The sequence below is a fragment of the Chenopodium quinoa genome, unplaced genomic scaffold, assembly GCF_001683475.1.
Source record: "Chenopodium quinoa cultivar QQ74 unplaced genomic scaffold, ASM168347v1, whole genome shotgun sequence".
NCBI lineage: Eukaryota > Viridiplantae > Streptophyta > Magnoliopsida > Caryophyllales > Amaranthaceae > Chenopodium > Chenopodium quinoa.
Genome location: NW_018744633.1, coordinates 5,495,029 through 5,513,106, shown reverse-complemented (window position 1 = coordinate 5,513,106; position 18,078 = coordinate 5,495,029). Strand labels below are relative to the sequence as shown.

The window sequence follows — 18,078 nt, the reverse complement described above, 5'->3', positions numbered from 1 at the left end:
GTAGTTCATGTATAGTTCTATTATTACGTCTCGAAATACTTATTAATATATATCTACGACAAAGTAAAAGCATATGTTTACCGATATTACTATTTTTTCACACTTGTAAGAGTTATAGATGTACATTGTATTTATTCGTTTAGATATTTTTTTTTTTGAAAAAAAAAAAGATATTCGTTAAGATATGTATGGGATAGTGCCAAAACCGTTAGGGTTAGTCAATTAAAATACGTTATGTTGACAATTATCCGTTATTATGCATATCAACTTACTCTCCATAACAGCCTTTGTCGTGCCCACGTGGAGAGCTGCTTCCGGCCACATAGGCACCTGCTACCTACGAGGTCAACTTGCCACCTATATCCATAGGTGGCACTAGCTTGGTTGTTCTTCTATAAATACCCAAGCATTTTTCATTGTTAAGGTACAATCTTTTTCTCTCTCTAACTCTCTCTTTTTCTCTTAAAACAATCTCTTATCTTCTTTCTTATTCTTCTCATCAAATTGTTAACTTTAGCATTGGAGCAGCTATCCCCGGATAATCCCCCGGATTAGCTAATTTATGTTGACTGTGCATGCAGGTCCTTAATTGGACGGTAAATCTTTACGGATCCCAAGACTCACAGCACCGGAGCTCACCGAGAACAGGATAATTTGAACAAAACTTATTCATACTTCCTATGGAAAGTCCCTTACATCAAGTCATCAATGGTACAATGCACACACCCTTGTAGTTAGAAGTACATGTATGTAGCCTAACATAGTCTAGCACCCTTAAAATCCTAACCAAATTGAAAAGAAAGTATCGTGATCTCAAACTATCACCAAATCAACATAATGAACTTACAAGTTTCTTCCATCTACTTGTAAAAAGTGAATGTTATCATTTAGCTTGCCTCAACTAATTAGGCAAGGATAAAGCTACTTGTTACAAATCTTACACAAAACAAGTTGCAATTATTTGTACTAATTACTTTACATATACGACACTCAAAAGCATAAATAACTCACATTTTATCCCTAAAATTTGGCCAATTCATCTCTCACCAATTTAATCACTATCAACTAACTTTCTAATAATGGAATGTGTAGTAATGTACTTATGTACTTATGTACATGCACGTAATAAATATCTAGTGTTTGATTATGTATATATTTACTAATTATAGTACTATTGCTTAGCTACAAAATTGTGAAGTATTACTATGGTGCAACATTTAATACAGTATTATCACTAATTATTACAATAATTGGCATGATTATTAGGCTAGATGTTTAGTCCAAGAGAAGATTAGAATTAACCTTGAGCTAGTGTTTTATGTAGGAATCAAAGTTTTGTATAAGCAAGTGATTATAAAAATAATCGTGGGGAAACCACTTTTTTCATAAAATTGAAATTTTAGGCTTGAACATTTATACTAAGAATAGACATAAATCTGAGCAGTTAAGTAATGTATGCCCTAACCTCATTTCTATAATGTGATGTCTTAATTAAAGTTCTACCAAAAAGAAGGGAAAAAAAAAGTACTCGTGTACTACTTTTATCATTTGGCTTAATACAAAGTATTGGGGTGATGTTTCTAACCTTCTAGGTTTTGTCCTGTTTCAACCGTAATCATTATTTAGATGATCAATACTTACCCATTATATCTAATTTCTTTTAGATTAATTAAATTTCACAAAAGTAACAAAATTTGTTATTGTATTTTGTAATATATCTATCTAAAATTAAATGACAGGTAGGTCAGAAACAAACATCAACAAAAGTTCTAAAACAAGAGTAGCAGCTAATCTGGTATAATGGTATGTGATATAAAGATAATCCGTCATTAAAAGCTCGTTAAGTAAGATTAATTAAATATATGTTGTACGGCTTTTACCCTAACATGGTGTCATGTTCCACTTTGAAGTTGATACTTTTTTGCAAACTACTTGCCAATAGAAATATGATCAAATTGACGTGAAAACAAAGAAGGCCATAACGTCCAATTTAAATATTATGCATGGATATAACATATAGTAGTACAAATTAAAGACGAACAACCTTATTTTTCTTTGTGATCATGAACATATTATATAGTATTATAGTCTTAATATTATTTTTATACATCAAAGAATCAATTTGAAAAAGACTTAATACAACAATGATAATATTCCACGCGTTAACGTTACAATGGAAGTCTCGTTCAATTTTGTGGTCACCAATTTGTTTACCATTTTAACTTTGCTAAAAAACTTCTCTATTAATTTTTTTTTCTATATATAAATTACAAAAATATTAGGTGGCACCAAATAATTCGTTTAGTACGAGGCAATATGTAACAAGGCAAGTTCACCTAAATCTCTTTATTAAACTATAATTTATATCCAAAAGTCGGTCTAAAAATATTTTTTAAAATTCACTTTCATCAAATTCCAAACAAATTGGATATACCCATCTAAAAATCAAACATTTACCGCTTGCCACGTGGATAATCAACCCCATACTAGGTTACCACGTGGTTAGACGAATTACTTGCCACGTTGTACCTAGTATTTGGTTAACCGTCTTAAGCAGTTAATTAGTTAAATTGTTATTTTTCCTCATACATACAATTATAAATACCATAGGTTATAATATAATATAAGGTCCAAGTTTGTCACACATTATATATAAGAGCCAACCCAATTTTTATGAAAGTATTAGGTTGTCTGTCTCATCACATACAATTCTCTTGAATTTATTTATATATCCAACATTAAAAGAGATGACAGAAGTTGTACCAATTATGAGGATTGATAGAAAATCATCAATTGAATTTGAGCCTCGTACTCTTAATTTCCAACAAATTCAATCTGCAAGGGTATGCATTTGGTGTATTTTTTTTCAATCTCGAGTTTCATTTTTTGTTGTCATGAGTTCGATCTATTTTATTCAACATTTATTGTTTGATCTAGTCGTAGAAATTACATCTTATGACAAGTTATCTATATATTATTTGAATAATGAGAGATGATAAACATATTTATATTATGGATGATTTAGAAGAATTTTTAGAAATATTGTGAGAGATTTGGTCTGGATTATGCATGAGTCATTTAGTCATAATTAATTTAATGAAAAATGAAACTTGTATATATAATTTAACTTTTTTGTAAAGATTAAATTTTTTGTTTGTAGAGATGTAAAAACAACAAGTAAAATGGGCTTTAATCAAATGTGATTTATTCTTTTTTATCGAAGAGAGTAGTTTATTCTAGACGGAATATATGTAATCATTATTGACGTTCAGCTAATTAAATTTATAATACAATTTGCCATTTCATTAGGTTTTTTTTTTTTTTTTTTTTGTAAATTATTATTACTTGTATTTTCTAACTTATTTTTGTGATTTAATTTTGCAGGATGCAGCTTTGTGCGTATTAAATTCTAGGAGTATAGAAGAAGCAAATCGAATATTTACAGAGGTAATTAGTAATTATTGAAGATTCATAGCATTGTAATATGAAATATTAGCAGATTTAGCATGGTGTTTTTGTAATAAAATAAACGTTTTGCACTACTGAAATGATTCTTTTAGCCATAGTCCATATGTAATGTAAGTTATACTTGTATAACACATGGGCTTAGCCTCATTTTGTAAGGCAAGATCTAAAAAGGGCCCAAATTTTATGACTATTTTTATATACTACCAAAAAAAAAAAAAAAAAAAAAAATAATCGAATTCATTTTCTTTGTACTTGAATAAATGTGGATTTTTATATATATATAACAAATACTCTTAATATTTTTGTAGTATATCATATGTGTTTTTAAATTTATAGAGATATTCAGATGTATAAGTGATTTATATGGGTAAAAAAAAAGATGTATAAGTGATTTATAAGTGTTATATCTATTTATTTATCAATGATTTTATGAAGTGTCTTTTTGTTATAATTTTTATTTTTTTTTAATAATGAGATATGTGAATGTGACATATTAGATAGTTACTTTCAAATGTCATATAAGTCAACATAAGTAAGATAGTCAGATAGTGTAAACATAAACGGATAGAGTATAAGTTTACCATGTACATCAATACATAAGACGTAATTGATGTATGTCATAACTTGATATTGTAGGGTATGGCGCCCGTAGTAACCGGTGCAAGCCGAACTACCTCATGCTCAATCGCAACGAGTGGATGTAGAGATGAAGAAGAGGATGTGTATCAAACATATAGCAATCAACATCTCATAATGGACACTTCAAGGGAGGCATTCACTGCTCCATTTTAAGCCCTTTATTAGTCATGCTTTCAGTTTCTCTTCATGTAGTACTGTAGTAGTGCATTTTAACCTGCTTCTGTAAATATAGCAGCAATCCAGCATCTTTTTTGTTCCTTTTTAATACGTTACTAGGAAGAGTCTTTTTAGTTAAAGAAACAAACAACAAACTTTGTATATTTTGTTCAAGGTTTATATGGACCGCCTAGTAGCAATTGTTACAATGTATTTGTTCATGATTATCAATAGTTGTTGGGTATGCCTCAAAATTTTTAAGGCCTAATATCTTGTTGGAGTGTTTGTGCGTGTTCTAGAGGTTTTTGGAAAAACCAAGCAAAATTACTTCGTATTTTCTTGAACTTAATAGGCTAGGAGTTATGAATCAATAAACTTGAGCCTTTTGTCTTTAAATTTAAAATTTTCAATTGAATTAGTCAAACGTTGTCCAAGTAACAGTGCAAAATTGATTTAAATTGACTATTTTCGTATCGTTTTAGTCATTTAGCAAATTAAAAAATTCCTTAAGCATGAAATTATGAAAAATTTTAGCATTCTAGCCGTACAATATTGTAATGTTAAATGTAAAGCTTTTTTTTCATAAATGTATAGTACAGAGTAGTATATAGGACTTTGAATTTTTTTTTTTTTTTTTTTTTTTTTGAAAGAATATAGGACTTTGAATTATTCTTGATATTATGGGATAATTTAAAAAGAGCATCATTAAATATAGTTATTGTATTAAAAATTAGAAGGGTGAGGGAAAGATTGAAGGTGTGGTGGTGTCAATGGATTGAGCTTTTATAGACGAGTACAGATAATAGGAGGAATCCAATCAGCCAACCTTCATCCTTCCATTAGTTTTACTTATTTTTGAACTTCCACCGTATTTGTGGTTTAATATTGTAAGATGAAGCTATATGCGTATTTAAATTCAAGGAGTATAGAAAAACTGAGGTAATTTGTGATTATTCAAGGCTTATATCATTAATAGCAAGCTAGATATTTTCGTAATATAACAGAATGAAGTTTAAATTGAAAAACTGGAAGTTTGAATTGAAAGTTTATACAGACCACACAGACTTCATATGAAACCATATGCATAACTTAGAGTACTACAGAGTAGAGAGTTTCTAAGACTCTCAAGTTACTTTAACAAATCATTCATTTCAAAGAAGCCAGGACTAGAAGGATCGCCCCAATCAGAAGGATCGACCAAATCTCCCAATCCTCTGAAAATATCACCATCTGCTGCATCCTCAGTAAAAGACGCCAATAGCCTGTCCAATTCATCCTCTGAAGTCGGTAAAACACTAGCAGGTTCCATAGAAGTTGCTGAAGCATTTGAGACACTTGCAGATAAAGGAGCAGCAATTGGCACATCCAAGGAAGTTGCAGCAGCAATGTACGGAGTAGTTATAGCAGCAATGGTGCTTGGAGAAGGCTCTTCAGCAGCAGCAGCAGTGGCGCTTGGAGAAGGCTCTTCAGCAGCAGCAGCAGTGAAGGGAGGACCAACTGGTGAAGAAACCTTTGGAGCACCCAAAGACAAGGAGATAACAGAATCAGCAACACATGGGCTGTTATCAACACGCCCACAATCCATATCAAGACCAGACTTACTCCCCTGCACATTACCCTCATTGTCGCTGTCCCACTCTTCTTCAATGAAATGAGCCCCATAGTCTTCTCCATTCTTTGGTCCTGCACCACTCTTTTCGAAGATTTTACAGATGACGTATGAATCCTGAGGCACACCTTTGTCAGCAAGAAGTTTATCAGCCAATATATACTCATGCATGACCCAATTGGTCCTTTCACCCTTCGGAGCTTTTCCCATGTGGAAAATTAAAGTCTTAATCTTCCCAACATCCCGTGAAGCATACTTTGTAGGCGAATCAGTCCCTGTCGATTTCCAATATCCCCTATTAGTAGTCCTGTTCACTCTGCCTCCAGATGGGTATTTCCTTGACCTAGGACAGAAGAAATACCAATATCGATCCTTAGTTTTCAGATGTGCCATTGCAGGAAGATCCCAGGGTTCAAACTTATACACATCAATCTCAGAAATCATTTGAGGACCCAGAGATTTACCCAGAACCTTCCTCTTCAGAAAAAACATGAACAACTCCTCATCTGTTGGTTGAAATCGAACCCCCGGTGGAAAGGACTTATTAAACAATAATTCTTCCATGATTCAGCACTAGAAAAGAACAAGCAGTCCTCTTCTTTTTAAACTTTCAATCTACTTCGAATTCAAGAACTTTGAATTGTAACAATAATCAAAGGAGAGAGAGGGATCAGAGACAATCAACTCACCCTCCAATGATTAAGCCAACAGCCAAAACTTTAAGAACCCAACCACCAACGTACCCTTGTGAAGAAACAACGATAATACAGAATGATCCACAAATTTTTCTTCTTCAGATTTACAATAGACATGGAGGTCTGGAATTTAGCACAAACAACATATTCAGTAAACAACAAAATCACAATCGCTCCAAAAATCCAATAAAAAAGTCAACAAAATCCACGACCATCAAATTGATTGGATGATCAAACTAGACTTGTAAAATCACATAGAATTATTCACGCCTAAAAAATTGAACAGAACCGAATAACAAAATTCAAAACAACACAATAATCCATCTTAGAAAACCCTAAATTGACTAAATGACACCAAAATCAACGATGAACCCTAAATTATGTAATCGATGATCGATCATAAAGAAATATAGTAATCGAAGACAGAAAAATCGCATACCCAAATTCAAACCAGAAATACAAAGATCCATTAAAAAACCCAAATTGATTAAACAAAAGATAACTTAACGATAAACCCTAAGTCCCTAACATTTGAAATTGAAATTCAACGATTAAATATCGTAATACCCAAATTCAAACCAATACACAAAAACCCACCTGAGAAAAACCCTAAATTGACTATACAAACGATCATCTAAACAATAAACCCACCATGAATACAAATGAGATATCTTTATCGAAAGAAAGATAAACTTTTTATCCTACATCCGGGTGTATTATCAAACAATATAATACCCTAAATCAAACCAAAAACACAAAAACCCACCTTAGAAAAAACCCAAAATTGATAATACAGATGATCACAAAACAAATAACACTAAATGAAAAACCGCATTGCCAAATTCAAACCAAAAATACACAAACATACCACATAAAAATCTGAAATTGACTAAACAAACGATCAAGTAATTAAACAATAAACCCTAACATTTGAAATTGAAAATCGACGATTATAAATAAAAAAAAAAAAGTAAGAGAGCAAGATTATACCTAAGCTACTTCAATGAAGGAGAGAGAAATTCCTCGGAGATTGAGAGTACGCGGTTGAATTGGGAGAGAGTTGTTTGTGAAGTGAATAGATGAGAAGCTGAAAAATGAGTACTCGTTATATATAGACTGGAGTGAAAGACTAATGATGAGAATGTATTGTCAATCGTCTGATCATAAGATATTGACGGTTCAGATTCTTTCTAAATCAAGTTTGGTTTTTTTTATTTTTTTTTTATTTTTAAGGGAATTCTAATCAGGTTCTTTATTTTATGGAATGCTTTTTTTTTTTTTTAAAAAAAAAAAAAGGAAAAAAAAAAACCAATTTTATGGAATGTTCTTAGAATCTTAGACACAACATTAGAAAATGATTTTTATACTTCGTATTTAATTGCTTTGTACATTTTTGTTGATTAAATCAAATAGATTAATTTAGATACTAATCTCTTTAGCTTATTTTTAGTTCTGTTCAATTTAAAAATGTAGTTCGGTTCAGCTCAGTTCAGGTTAGAACAGGCCCTTACAAGTATAGTACCACGTATCACTAGTCACAACTCCGCTATTGACGTTCCCTATTAATTAAATAAATATAATATGGATTTTACTACCAAACGACCCTAAGGCATTGAATAAGCATTTAAAATATTTTCTAAAGGGTAGTATTAATTTGAGAAAGCATGACAAAATCAAATATTGATCTGTATAATTAATGTTCACTTTAATTTAATCTTTCTATTTTTAGCTAGCTTATTTAACATCCCCAATACGTTTGTTATTATTCAAAATTCAAATGGAAGAAATTGTATGAAGGGAGTACATTTTTTTTGTTTGAAATTGAAAACAAGCACATAGATCAAATTTTATTACAATTCGTGCTCTAATATCTACTCGTACGACGGTTAGAATTACTGTGTTTTAGACTTTCAGTTACACTTTGTTAAAATTAACAAAAACTGTTATAAAAACAAATACGGAGTAACTAGCAAAATCGACCCTAAATTGACCAACATAATTTAGAAAGACAAATTATTTGGAAATTAGAATTTGCTGAAATTTATTTCTTCTTATATACTTTCGTATAAACTTCTTTTAGTAAATTGACCAACATAATTTAGAACATATTCATGACATTAATACAAGTTGCACTTGGTATTAAAGCAAATTAACGACAATTGTTATGTAGTGTACAAAGTATTTCCCGTTCAGTTGTTGAAAGATAAAGATAAGCTTGGAATATCTATTGAAAAGTACCCGTAGAATAATTAGTCTACAACTTATTAAAAAAAAAGGAGTATTATTAAAATACTTTGGCTTCTAAGTTGTGAGTCTTGTGACGTGTCGTACAAATGAGAGACTTCGGCCAATCAAAATTCATAAAATGGAGTTGCCAAGTTGTATTAAAGTATTATATAGTGAATTAGTGATGTAAGGCTTCAACAACAAGCTACGTAATTATTTGCTCGGTTGGCTCACCACGTTTTTTTTTTTTTTTTTTTTCAAATGAGGTTACAAGCACCAAAGGAAGGAAAAGAACAAAAAAGAAAAACACACGACAGAAATAAAAAGCTACGAAAATAAGATACTAACTACCTAGGGAGGAATAAGTCGTGGCATGGCCCAAAAAAGGTTGGGCTATTGACAATTTACAAAGCCCAAAATTGTTTTATTTTTTTATAATGTAAGAAAAATAATTATTACTCGTAGGGCCTGTTCATATTTACTGAACTGAACTGAACTGATTGGAGCTGAGCTGAACTGAATTAAAAAATTAAAATGCATAAACTGAACTGATTAGAGCTGAACTGAACTGAACTGATTAGAGTTGAACTGAACTAAACTGATTGGAGTTGAACTAAACTGAACTGAAAATAAGTAAATATGAACAGGCCCGTAATCTCGTACGATGTATTTGATTTCTAATGTATTGTCCAAGTAAAAAAGTTTTGTGCAATGTGTATATTGTTTAATGAATATTTTAGATTGCGTATAGTCAATCAATATGAACTACCCTTTGGAATAAAAGTTTATAACACAATTACACAAGCAATATTGTATTGTACAAACAAAATTTGTAAAAAACTTACATATAATACAAAAATGAAATTGACAAACTCATTATTCAAGGAGACGGTTTTCCTAAATTTATTTTGACCTTTTTTTAGTTGTGTTTTTCCTAAGGTTGAATACGTGGTTTAGATTTTTGGTTTGAATCATATTTTCTTTACTCTATAGTTTTCATTATGAACCAAGTTTTTCTATGAGTGGAAACCATATGTAATTTGTTTATTTTGGGGGAAAATTAGCAAGTTTATAGAAATAGAGTCAAAATTTTGTATTGTATTCCCTTAACTGCTTTACACCCTGTCCTTTTAAGGCAAGAGTATCCATTTGATATGTACTTGTACTAATGTACTAAGAAGATCAGAAAAAGAAACATATCTTGTCAAAGGCACATCTAACGTTAACTCAATTACTTTTTCTGATAAAAATGTAATTTTGGATTGCATTGTATAGAATTGACAATAATATAGTGTAGGTTTTGTATACTACTTCAGTTTTTCGTATACCTAATAAGATCGTTCATTTCAATAAACGAGTTGTCTAAATCCTCTAATCCTAGAAAAATGTCCTCGAAATCTTCTGCATCATCAGTAAAATGCTGCAGAAGTCTGTCCACCTCGTCTTCTTCTGACACATCCAAGGATAAAGGACTAAAAGGAGCAGCAATAGGCACATCCAAGGGAGCAGCAATAGGCACGTCCAAGGAAGTTGTGGGGGAGATGTATGGGGTACCCATACAAGTAGCGGTGCTTGAAGTTGGAGCAGCGAGGTAAGGAACACCCATAACAGCAGTAGTGGTGCTTGAAGTTGTAGCAGCGATATATGTAGTACCCATAACAGCAGTAGTAGTGCTTGAAGTAGCAGCAGCGATGTGTGGAGTACTCGTAACAGCAGAGGTGCTTGGATAGTGCATATCAGGAGCAGCAGTAGCAGCAACAGAGGTGAAAGGAGTACCAACACACCCACAACTCATATCACAGGACACTAGACCAGATGTTCTCTCCTGCACATTCTCATCAGAATCGCTGTCCCACTGTTCTTCCACAAAACGAGCACCATATTCTTCTCCATTCTTTGGTCCTGCACCACTCTTTTCAAAGATTTTACAGATAGCATACGAATCCTGAGGCACGCCTTTGTCAGCAAGCAATGGATCATTCAAAACATATTCATACATCATCCAATTAGTTCTTGCCCCATTCGGAGACTTTCCATTGTGGAATACCAAATGCTTGATCTTTCCTACACACCGTTCTTCATACTTTACCTCCTTGTCCACTCCAGTCGATTTCCAATATCCATTTACAGCGGTCCTGCTACTTCTTTTTCCAGTAGGGTATTTCATCGAGCGAGGGCAGAAGAAATACCAATACCGATCCTTAGTCTTAAGACATGCCATCTCAGGAAGATCCCAGGGTTCAAACTTATACACATCAAGCTCAGAAATCATCTGAGGAACACTCAGAGATTTACCTAGAACCTTCCTCTTCAGGTAATACATGAACAACTCCTCGTTCGTTGGCTGAAATCGAACCCCTGGAGGAAAAGACTTAACACCTTATGATCCTTTCATAATTAAGTACCACCAAATTCTCCCAGAAACTTTGAATGATCAAATGATGATCAACTAAAGGATGATCAACTAAAGGGTGATCAACTAACTAATCAACACCAAAATCTACGAACTACGAAACCAACCGCCAACGATGAAACACAAGAATCCACAAACTTATTCTCCCCCGATTGACAAAAGACATGAGATCTGGAAAATCAACATAATCAATCATCAACAAACAAACAAAATCACAACTTTTCAAAACAATCAACCAAAAACAGGCCCAAAAAAATTTAACTCAATTATCAAATTATACTCGAAATTCAGATAAATGTCTAGACTTCAACGTAAATTGCAACGAAATTATAAACAAAAATACAATAATCTACCCGTAAAAAAAACCCTAAATTGACTACACTAACGATCAATTCAATTATAAACCCTGAATCGTGAAATTCGTTATCAACTATCAAAGAAACTGATATTCGACTATAAAAATGCAAACCAAAATCCAAACCCTAAAAAAAACCCTAAATTGACTATAATCGATCAAAAATCAACGATAAACCCTAAATTGACGATCAAAATAACGATAAACCGGAAAATGTGAATTTGACAATCAACTCAACGATAAAACCTAAATCATGAAACTGATTTCGAAGATTAAAATAATCAGAAGAAAAAAAACAAGAACTTACTTCAGAAGCTAGGTATTTCAATGGATCAGAGAAAAAGGTATGATGAATTCAAAATTCGCGCTTCAATGAAGGAGAGAGAAAGTGTTGCAGGGAAAAATAAAAAGAATGGTTATATAGGAAAAAAGATGAATGACGCGGTTTTTTACAACCGTCAGATCTTATTCAATCTAAAGATATTGACGGTCACGATTTATTCTTGTTATATTTCGTATATTTTATCTTTATTGAGACCGTTAAGACTTATCTGAGTACAATAAATGTATGGAAAGTTTATGAAAGATGGGAGTATCTAAGATAAATAAGTGTAATCTAAGATATAAAAATATATCCATTTATTTAATCTTGTAGGAATGTAGGATTAAACCCTGTTAAATAATCGTAAACAAGTTTAATGAAGGCTACTGCTACTCCAAGTAATAAGTAATACTCTGTAAGACCCTATTTAGTTCACCTTATATTTGCTTATCTAAACTTATCTGATTTGGGTTGGTGTAGTCTGATCTGAATGTCAAATTTGACCAAACTTTGACCTTAAATATACGATAATCTATACGGAAAAAATATATCAAGTGCAGTCTTGTTAGATTCGTAATAATGTGTACTTTATTAATATGTGATTTTCATAATTTTTTTCATTACGAAATTATAGATATTTATCGATAACAAAAATGCACATAAAACAATGATCTGAACTTTTTTTTTTTTTCTGAAATAAGTAAAAATAAAATGAATTAAACAAGGCCTAAGGGTCTGTTCTCTTACGTTGAAGTTCAGTTCAGCTCAACTCCTAATTTCCTTCTCTTATAAAATATCCAGTTCAGTTCAGTTCAATTCAGCTCAATTCAGTTCAGTTCAGTTCAGCTGAGTTCAGTCAATGAGAACATACCCTAAGTTAAATCTAATCCATATGAAAGGATGGACGGTGTCATATAGCTCATAAGTTAGGGAATTAGGGGATAATAAATAGTCTTACCAATTATATAATAAATTTAATATTAAGAAAAAGATGTATTGCACGTAGTATAATTAGTCCACAAATGTTTATTATATACGTACTCGTAGTATTTATTTATTACTTGGTATTAAAATCTATTTTAAAATACGTCAAGAAAGTCATGCATATGATGAATACTAGCCAATCAGAATTCAACATACTAGTAAAAAGAGTTGCCAAGTTTGTAGTAGAGTGATGTAAAGTCTTGAACAATAAGCTGACCCATACATCAGTATGAACTATGAAGGTCCAAATCAAGCCCAGAAAATGAAAAGTAATTAGTTGGGCCGCTGACGAAATCTGATAAATTTAGAATACAAATGTAATAAATGAACTTGGTTCATCATAGATGGATATTTGATGGTACGTATTTTTTTGAAACAATGGATAATATTTTGATGTATTGTAGACTTGTAGTTACACCTTCATTTTAGATTTAACATTTTCTTTTTCACTTTTGTTAATGCATGTCTTTGGCTATTAATATCAATAATTAAATAAATAGATTAAAGTTTGGAAAGTGTAAGTTAAGACATACATGATAATATTCGTCCTTGACAAAAAATATCAACAAAAATAGTTTGTGAATTTCTACATGTTTTATAAAAAAATACTACGTAATAAACAAACAAAGGAGGCACATTAGCTATATTATTTTTCCATATTGCATAAACTTATTTAATATGAAGTACATTTTGAGAGAAGGGTCTCTTCCTATTGTATCGATATGAGAGTTGAAAATTCAATAATCATATGATCATATCAATCTCGTACAATAGAGATTATAAATCTCTAATCTTACTGAATTATAATCCATTAGAAGTAAAATATAAAATAATCATAGAAATATCCAGCAATGATACTAACACAAGAATATAATCTAGTGATAAATTTAGTTAACCGTCCAATACAGGCGAGACTATAAATGCTAACATTGGAAATGACCCAGAACAATTTTGTTAAATTGAGTCATAAAATCATTTTCTTAACGAAAACTATTTTATGAAATTATGAATTTTGTGATAAATTGAAGAATAGATTATTGATTAACAAGTTTCCTCTTTACTTTGTATAAGTAAACTTCAAAAACCAGGGCCCTCCTATAAACTATAGTAGCTTTTCTTAGAGCCCTATGCGATCGGCCACCATGCACTGCTACAGATGCTCAGAACCACTCCTAGTATAGCTAATCAAGTCTACATGCACATGGGTGATGCTGAACTAGCTTAGGTTCAAGACACCAACATGTCGATGCTCGATATAAACGAGTTTAATCATTCGTACTAACAATAGGACGACAATCACAGCGAAAAACATTGAAACACCGTTGAATGGTACCCCCTTGCCCTTCATCCTCACCCTTACCCATGCATCCTCTAAATATTAAACTACATAATGTAGATTTTTTTAGACTCTTCAAATTTTATTGGTACTATGCTAATATTGATAATAATATTATCCCTTGTCACTAAAATATATTTTTACATTATTATTATATTTCTCATTATTGTTGAAATTATTAATGTGTCATATATAAAATCGTCATTTCTATTGAATTAATGGTATAGTCTTTGAGATAAAAGAGTATTGTATAAGTTAGTTTTGTACCATAAAATTATTCTCAATTTGTTTATTTTAATTTGTTTGTTTAAACTCACGTAACATAATAATAATAATAATAATAATAATAATAAATTAATTAATTAATTAATTAATAAATAAGGTAATATGTGGAATGTGGTTACTAGTAATTCACTCGTTTTTAAAAAAAAAAAAATATATAACAGTAGAAGAGATGTAGAATGTATTAAGAAAATTAGGGCCATAATGCAATTGTGAGAATGTTAAGAAACAATCCAAAATAAATTATGATAAAGGCCGGGCTTCAAGCCCGATTTCAGGTAGCACACCCGCACTTCCACGTAATAACTCTACCAAAGGTGATCCTATTACAGGAATAGCATCCGGTACGCCCGTTACAATTTTGACTGCCCAATAACCAATTTGGTCCCGAGATAAGGAATAACCAGTTACGCCAAGAGAGGCGGTCAATACAGCCAGAACCACACCCGTAACCCAAGTCAATTCGCGGGGTTTTTTAAACCCACCGTGAGATTTTAAAATAAGATATTATACTCCGTATATACATTGAGTTGATAAGTCAAACCTTACTAGTATTAGTACTTCCAAAAACATTTTAAGCTAAAGCCATAGTCAGTTAGAGGTGATCATTTGCGGGCTTGGACGGGTAGCGGGCCGAGCCTATGCTTATTTTTTTGTCTAACGGGCTTTATGTAGCAAACCCGAACCCTTTTATGCGGGCTTGATACTTTGTCCATGCCCGCTTGTTAAACGGGCCGGGCTTGCCCGCGGGCTAACGGGCCTTAATTTTTTTATAACACTAACTAATTTTTTATTATTTACTTGTGCTAAAATTATTTTGGTATAGTTGTCTTATAATTTTTTGTCCACAAATGGTAATAGATTTAAAAAAAAAAGGTTGAAATTATGACATATGTTATAAATATATGTAAGATAAAACTTATTTAAAAAGTGTTAATGATAAATTAAAATGAAAAATTGTAACTAATAAAAGCTTATAGTTCAATATAGTCTCTTTGCATTTATTTTCAAAAATACACAAAGTATGTCATAACTAACTAATTAAATAAAATTATTATAATAAGAATGTTATTATTATTATTATTATTATTATTAAATTAATAAACGGGCCGGGCGGGCTAGCCCGCGATACATATTTCTTGTCCATACTCGCCCATTTATGTTAACCGGTCGGGCCTAGCCCGCCCAAAAATCCAATTTTTTTAAAAAAGGTAGTCCAAGCTCGCCCTTTTGCGGGCCGGGTTGGATGGGCTTAGCGGGCCGTCCCGCCCATGAACAGCTCTATAGTCAGTCAATAAGGCTTAAGTTGAGGTTGTACATTTAAAGTTTTCAAACCCAAAGCACAATATTAAAGATTAAAAGCATGTGCAATTCAAGCTTAGGTACAAAGATTAATCAATAATACTATGGAAAACAAGGGTCAAAATGAGGTCTGCAACATGTATTAATTCATCCCTTATTCGATCTACCAATATCCTTTAATATAAGCTATATACCCCTAATCAACTGACAATTTCTATACTTATTAGCCAACAAATCAGGATTATTCTAATTAATTATGTGATCCACTTTATTCATAAGCACATACAAGTTTTAATTCACGGGTTTATAGCCAAGTTCTTTATTGTCATTATTATTATTATATAATTATACTTAGGATTTTTTGTGAAAAACTACTTTTTATATACAACTTTTTTGTGAAAAACTACCTTTTAAAAAAAATGTTGTAAATGACTACCTCTTTTTTAAAAAATATTGTAAATGACTACCACTTGCCGGAACCTGGCCGTTGACTCACTTTTCCGGCGTTGACCACCCCATGTGGCGGCCTTTTCTCGTTTTCGACCACCCTCACCCCTCCTCCTCCTCCTCCTCCATTTTCTAGTTTTCGACCACCCGTACCCCTTCGCCGTCACCTTCCCCTCCCTTGTCCAGTTTCCGACCACCCCTACACACTTCCGACCGCCGCGCTTGTTGCCCCTCCGCCTCCCTTTTCCAATTTCCGGCCATACCCTACCCCTTGCAGCGCTCCTTTCTCCTAGCCCTCCTTAAACCTTATTGCAACCCTAGCCGGCCTCAAACAAATTATCAATTTCCGGGCACTCCCCTCCCTACCCCCACTTCCATTGAATCCGGCAGCCCTTTCCTTGCCAACCCCCTTTAATTTACTACTCATCATTCCCCCGAACATCTCGAAACCCTTCCCCTTTCCCTCGATTCTTGATTTCCGACCAACCCCTCAAATATATTATTAATTTTTAGTCAAATTTCATCCCACCCACGCATCAAAAACCCTAATTTTTAGTCAAATTTCATCCCACCCACTCATCAAAAACCCTCGAAATCAAACCCACCATCCTTTCCTTTCCTTTCCTCAATTGAGGAGTTATGATGTTGTTGTTTGAGGGTCGCGGAATTGGGGAGCAATTGAGGGTTTGTGTTAGATTTGTCGGGGTGGAGGCGGTTTCAAGTGGGGTTGGGTTGATTTTGGGATGCGTGGGGGCGGTTGTAAGGGTGTTTTGAGGTGGGTTGAGGTGTTGTAGTGGTGGGGCGGTGGTCAAGATGGCGGCATTGCTGGTGGTGCATGCATAGTAAAAAAAAGAAAAAAAAAAATAAAGGTCATGTTCGGCACGTGGGTGGTCAACGCCGGAAAAGTGAGTCAACGGCCAGATCAGATTTCGGCAAGTGGTAGTTATTTACAACATTTTTTAAAAAAGACGTAGTCATTTACAACATTTTTTTTTAAAATGTAGTTTTTCACAAAAAGTTGTATATAAAAGGTAGTTTTTCACAAAAAAATCCTTATACTTATTGTTAGTGAGCAAGATTCATTATGATATTGTTAAGTGCATGCCAAATATATTATTGACTCCTTTAATAAAGAAATACCAAACCTAAAATTAATTAATACGCACTAGTAAATTAAAGGCGAGGATTCACAAGTTGTGTACTTGTGTCACGCACTAGACGGAAACCTCAAGCTAAAGACTACAGTTTGAAGATAGCTTTTAGATAACGATACCCATCTTCTTATAAAGTTTTCGAGTGGATGTCACCTTCTTAAACTGTTTATATGTGTAAAGCCGACTAGCATGTATACTCCCGTCTTCTTTCTAAGTCGTCCCTTTGAGTTTGATTTATATAGTCGTATTATACATGATAGTCGTATTATTTAACGCATAATCACTTGTCAAAGCAAAGTTTATACTTTGTAATTCACATTATACTACTCCCTAATATATAGGAAAAAGATGTAAAAAATTAAAAATAAATGAAGGATTATTAGGGAGAGATATTAGTAGCTACTAGCTAGATATTTGAGATAATCTAAAATATAATTTCGCTCGTTTTCTTTCGCTTCAAAAAAAAGCTACATATTTGAGATAATCTAAAATATTTACTGTATCTTTATATGATTCTAGAAAAAGATCATAATGATAGACTTGAGATATTCATAAAATGATTAAAATCTCAAAATATTTCTTTTTAAAAAATCCTAAAAACATAATGTATCAAAGTTTATAAAGGATAGATTATACTTCATCTGTTTTTTTTGTAGTTACAACACTTCTCTTTTCACGCTTGTTGATACA

At 32.4% G+C, this 18,078-nt stretch overlaps 3 protein-coding genes across 3 annotated transcripts; 1 reads left to right on the top strand and 2 right to left on the bottom strand.

Annotated features, from left to right (window-relative positions):
* The first annotated feature begins 2,631 nt into the window (after window positions 1–2,631).
* LOC110701265 lies at window positions 2,632–4,715 on the top strand. The gene is made up of 3 exons (XM_021878883.1): window positions 2,632–2,843; window positions 3,385–3,447; window positions 4,105–4,715. The coding sequence occupies exons 1-3, from the start codon at window positions 2,748–2,750 to the stop codon at window positions 4,258–4,260; spliced, it is 315 nt and encodes a 104-aa protein (XP_021734575.1). The 5' UTR covers window positions 2,632–2,747; the 3' UTR covers window positions 4,261–4,715.
* A 546-nt stretch (window positions 4,716–5,261) lies between these two features.
* On the bottom strand, window positions 5,262–7,966 carry LOC110701264 (NAC domain-containing protein 82-like). The gene is made up of 2 exons (XM_021878882.1): window positions 7,558–7,966; window positions 5,262–6,690 (listed from the first exon to the last, which is right to left on the bottom strand). Exon 2 carries the CDS (start codon window positions 6,434–6,436, stop codon window positions 5,393–5,395), a length of 1,044 nt encoding a protein of 347 aa, XP_021734574.1. The 5' UTR covers window positions 6,437–6,690; window positions 7,558–7,966; the 3' UTR covers window positions 5,262–5,392.
* Window positions 7,967–9,939: 1,973 nt separating this feature from the next.
* Window positions 9,940–14,231, bottom strand: LOC110701460 (NAC domain-containing protein 82-like). The gene is made up of 2 exons (XM_021879112.1): window positions 14,168–14,231; window positions 9,940–11,172 (listed from the first exon to the last, which is right to left on the bottom strand). Exons 1-2 carry the CDS (start codon window positions 14,229–14,231, stop codon window positions 10,106–10,108), a joined length of 1,131 nt encoding a protein of 376 aa, XP_021734804.1. The 3' UTR covers window positions 9,940–10,105.
* Between the last annotated feature and the right edge of the window lie 3,847 nt (window positions 14,232–18,078).

What these genes read in the sequence shown, in the direction of transcription:
- LOC110701460 (XM_021879112.1), bottom strand. Translation starts at nt 14,231, where the DNA reads ATGGGTAAGGGTGAGGATGAAGGGCAAGGGGGTACCATTCAACGGTGT. An exon ending in GTGTTTCAATGTTTTTCGCT is followed by an intron (nt 11,173 to 14,167) that starts GTGATTGTCGTC and finishes AAGGATCATAAG; the next exon opens with GTGTTAAGTCTTTTCCTCCA.
- LOC110701264 (XM_021878882.1), bottom strand. Translation starts at nt 6,436, where the DNA reads ATGGAAGAATTATTGTTTAATAAGTCCTTTCCACCGGGGGTTCGATTT.
- LOC110701265 (XM_021878883.1), top strand. Translation starts at nt 2,748, where the DNA reads ATGACAGAAGTTGTACCAATTATGAGGATTGATAGAAAATCATCAATT. An exon ending in AACAAATTCAATCTGCAAGG is followed by an intron (nt 2,844 to 3,384) that starts GTATGCATTTGG and finishes TTAATTTTGCAG; the next exon opens with GATGCAGCTTTGTGCGTATT. An exon ending in CAAATCGAATATTTACAGAG is followed by an intron (nt 3,448 to 4,104) that starts GTAATTAGTAAT and finishes TTGATATTGTAG; the next exon opens with GGTATGGCGCCCGTAGTAAC.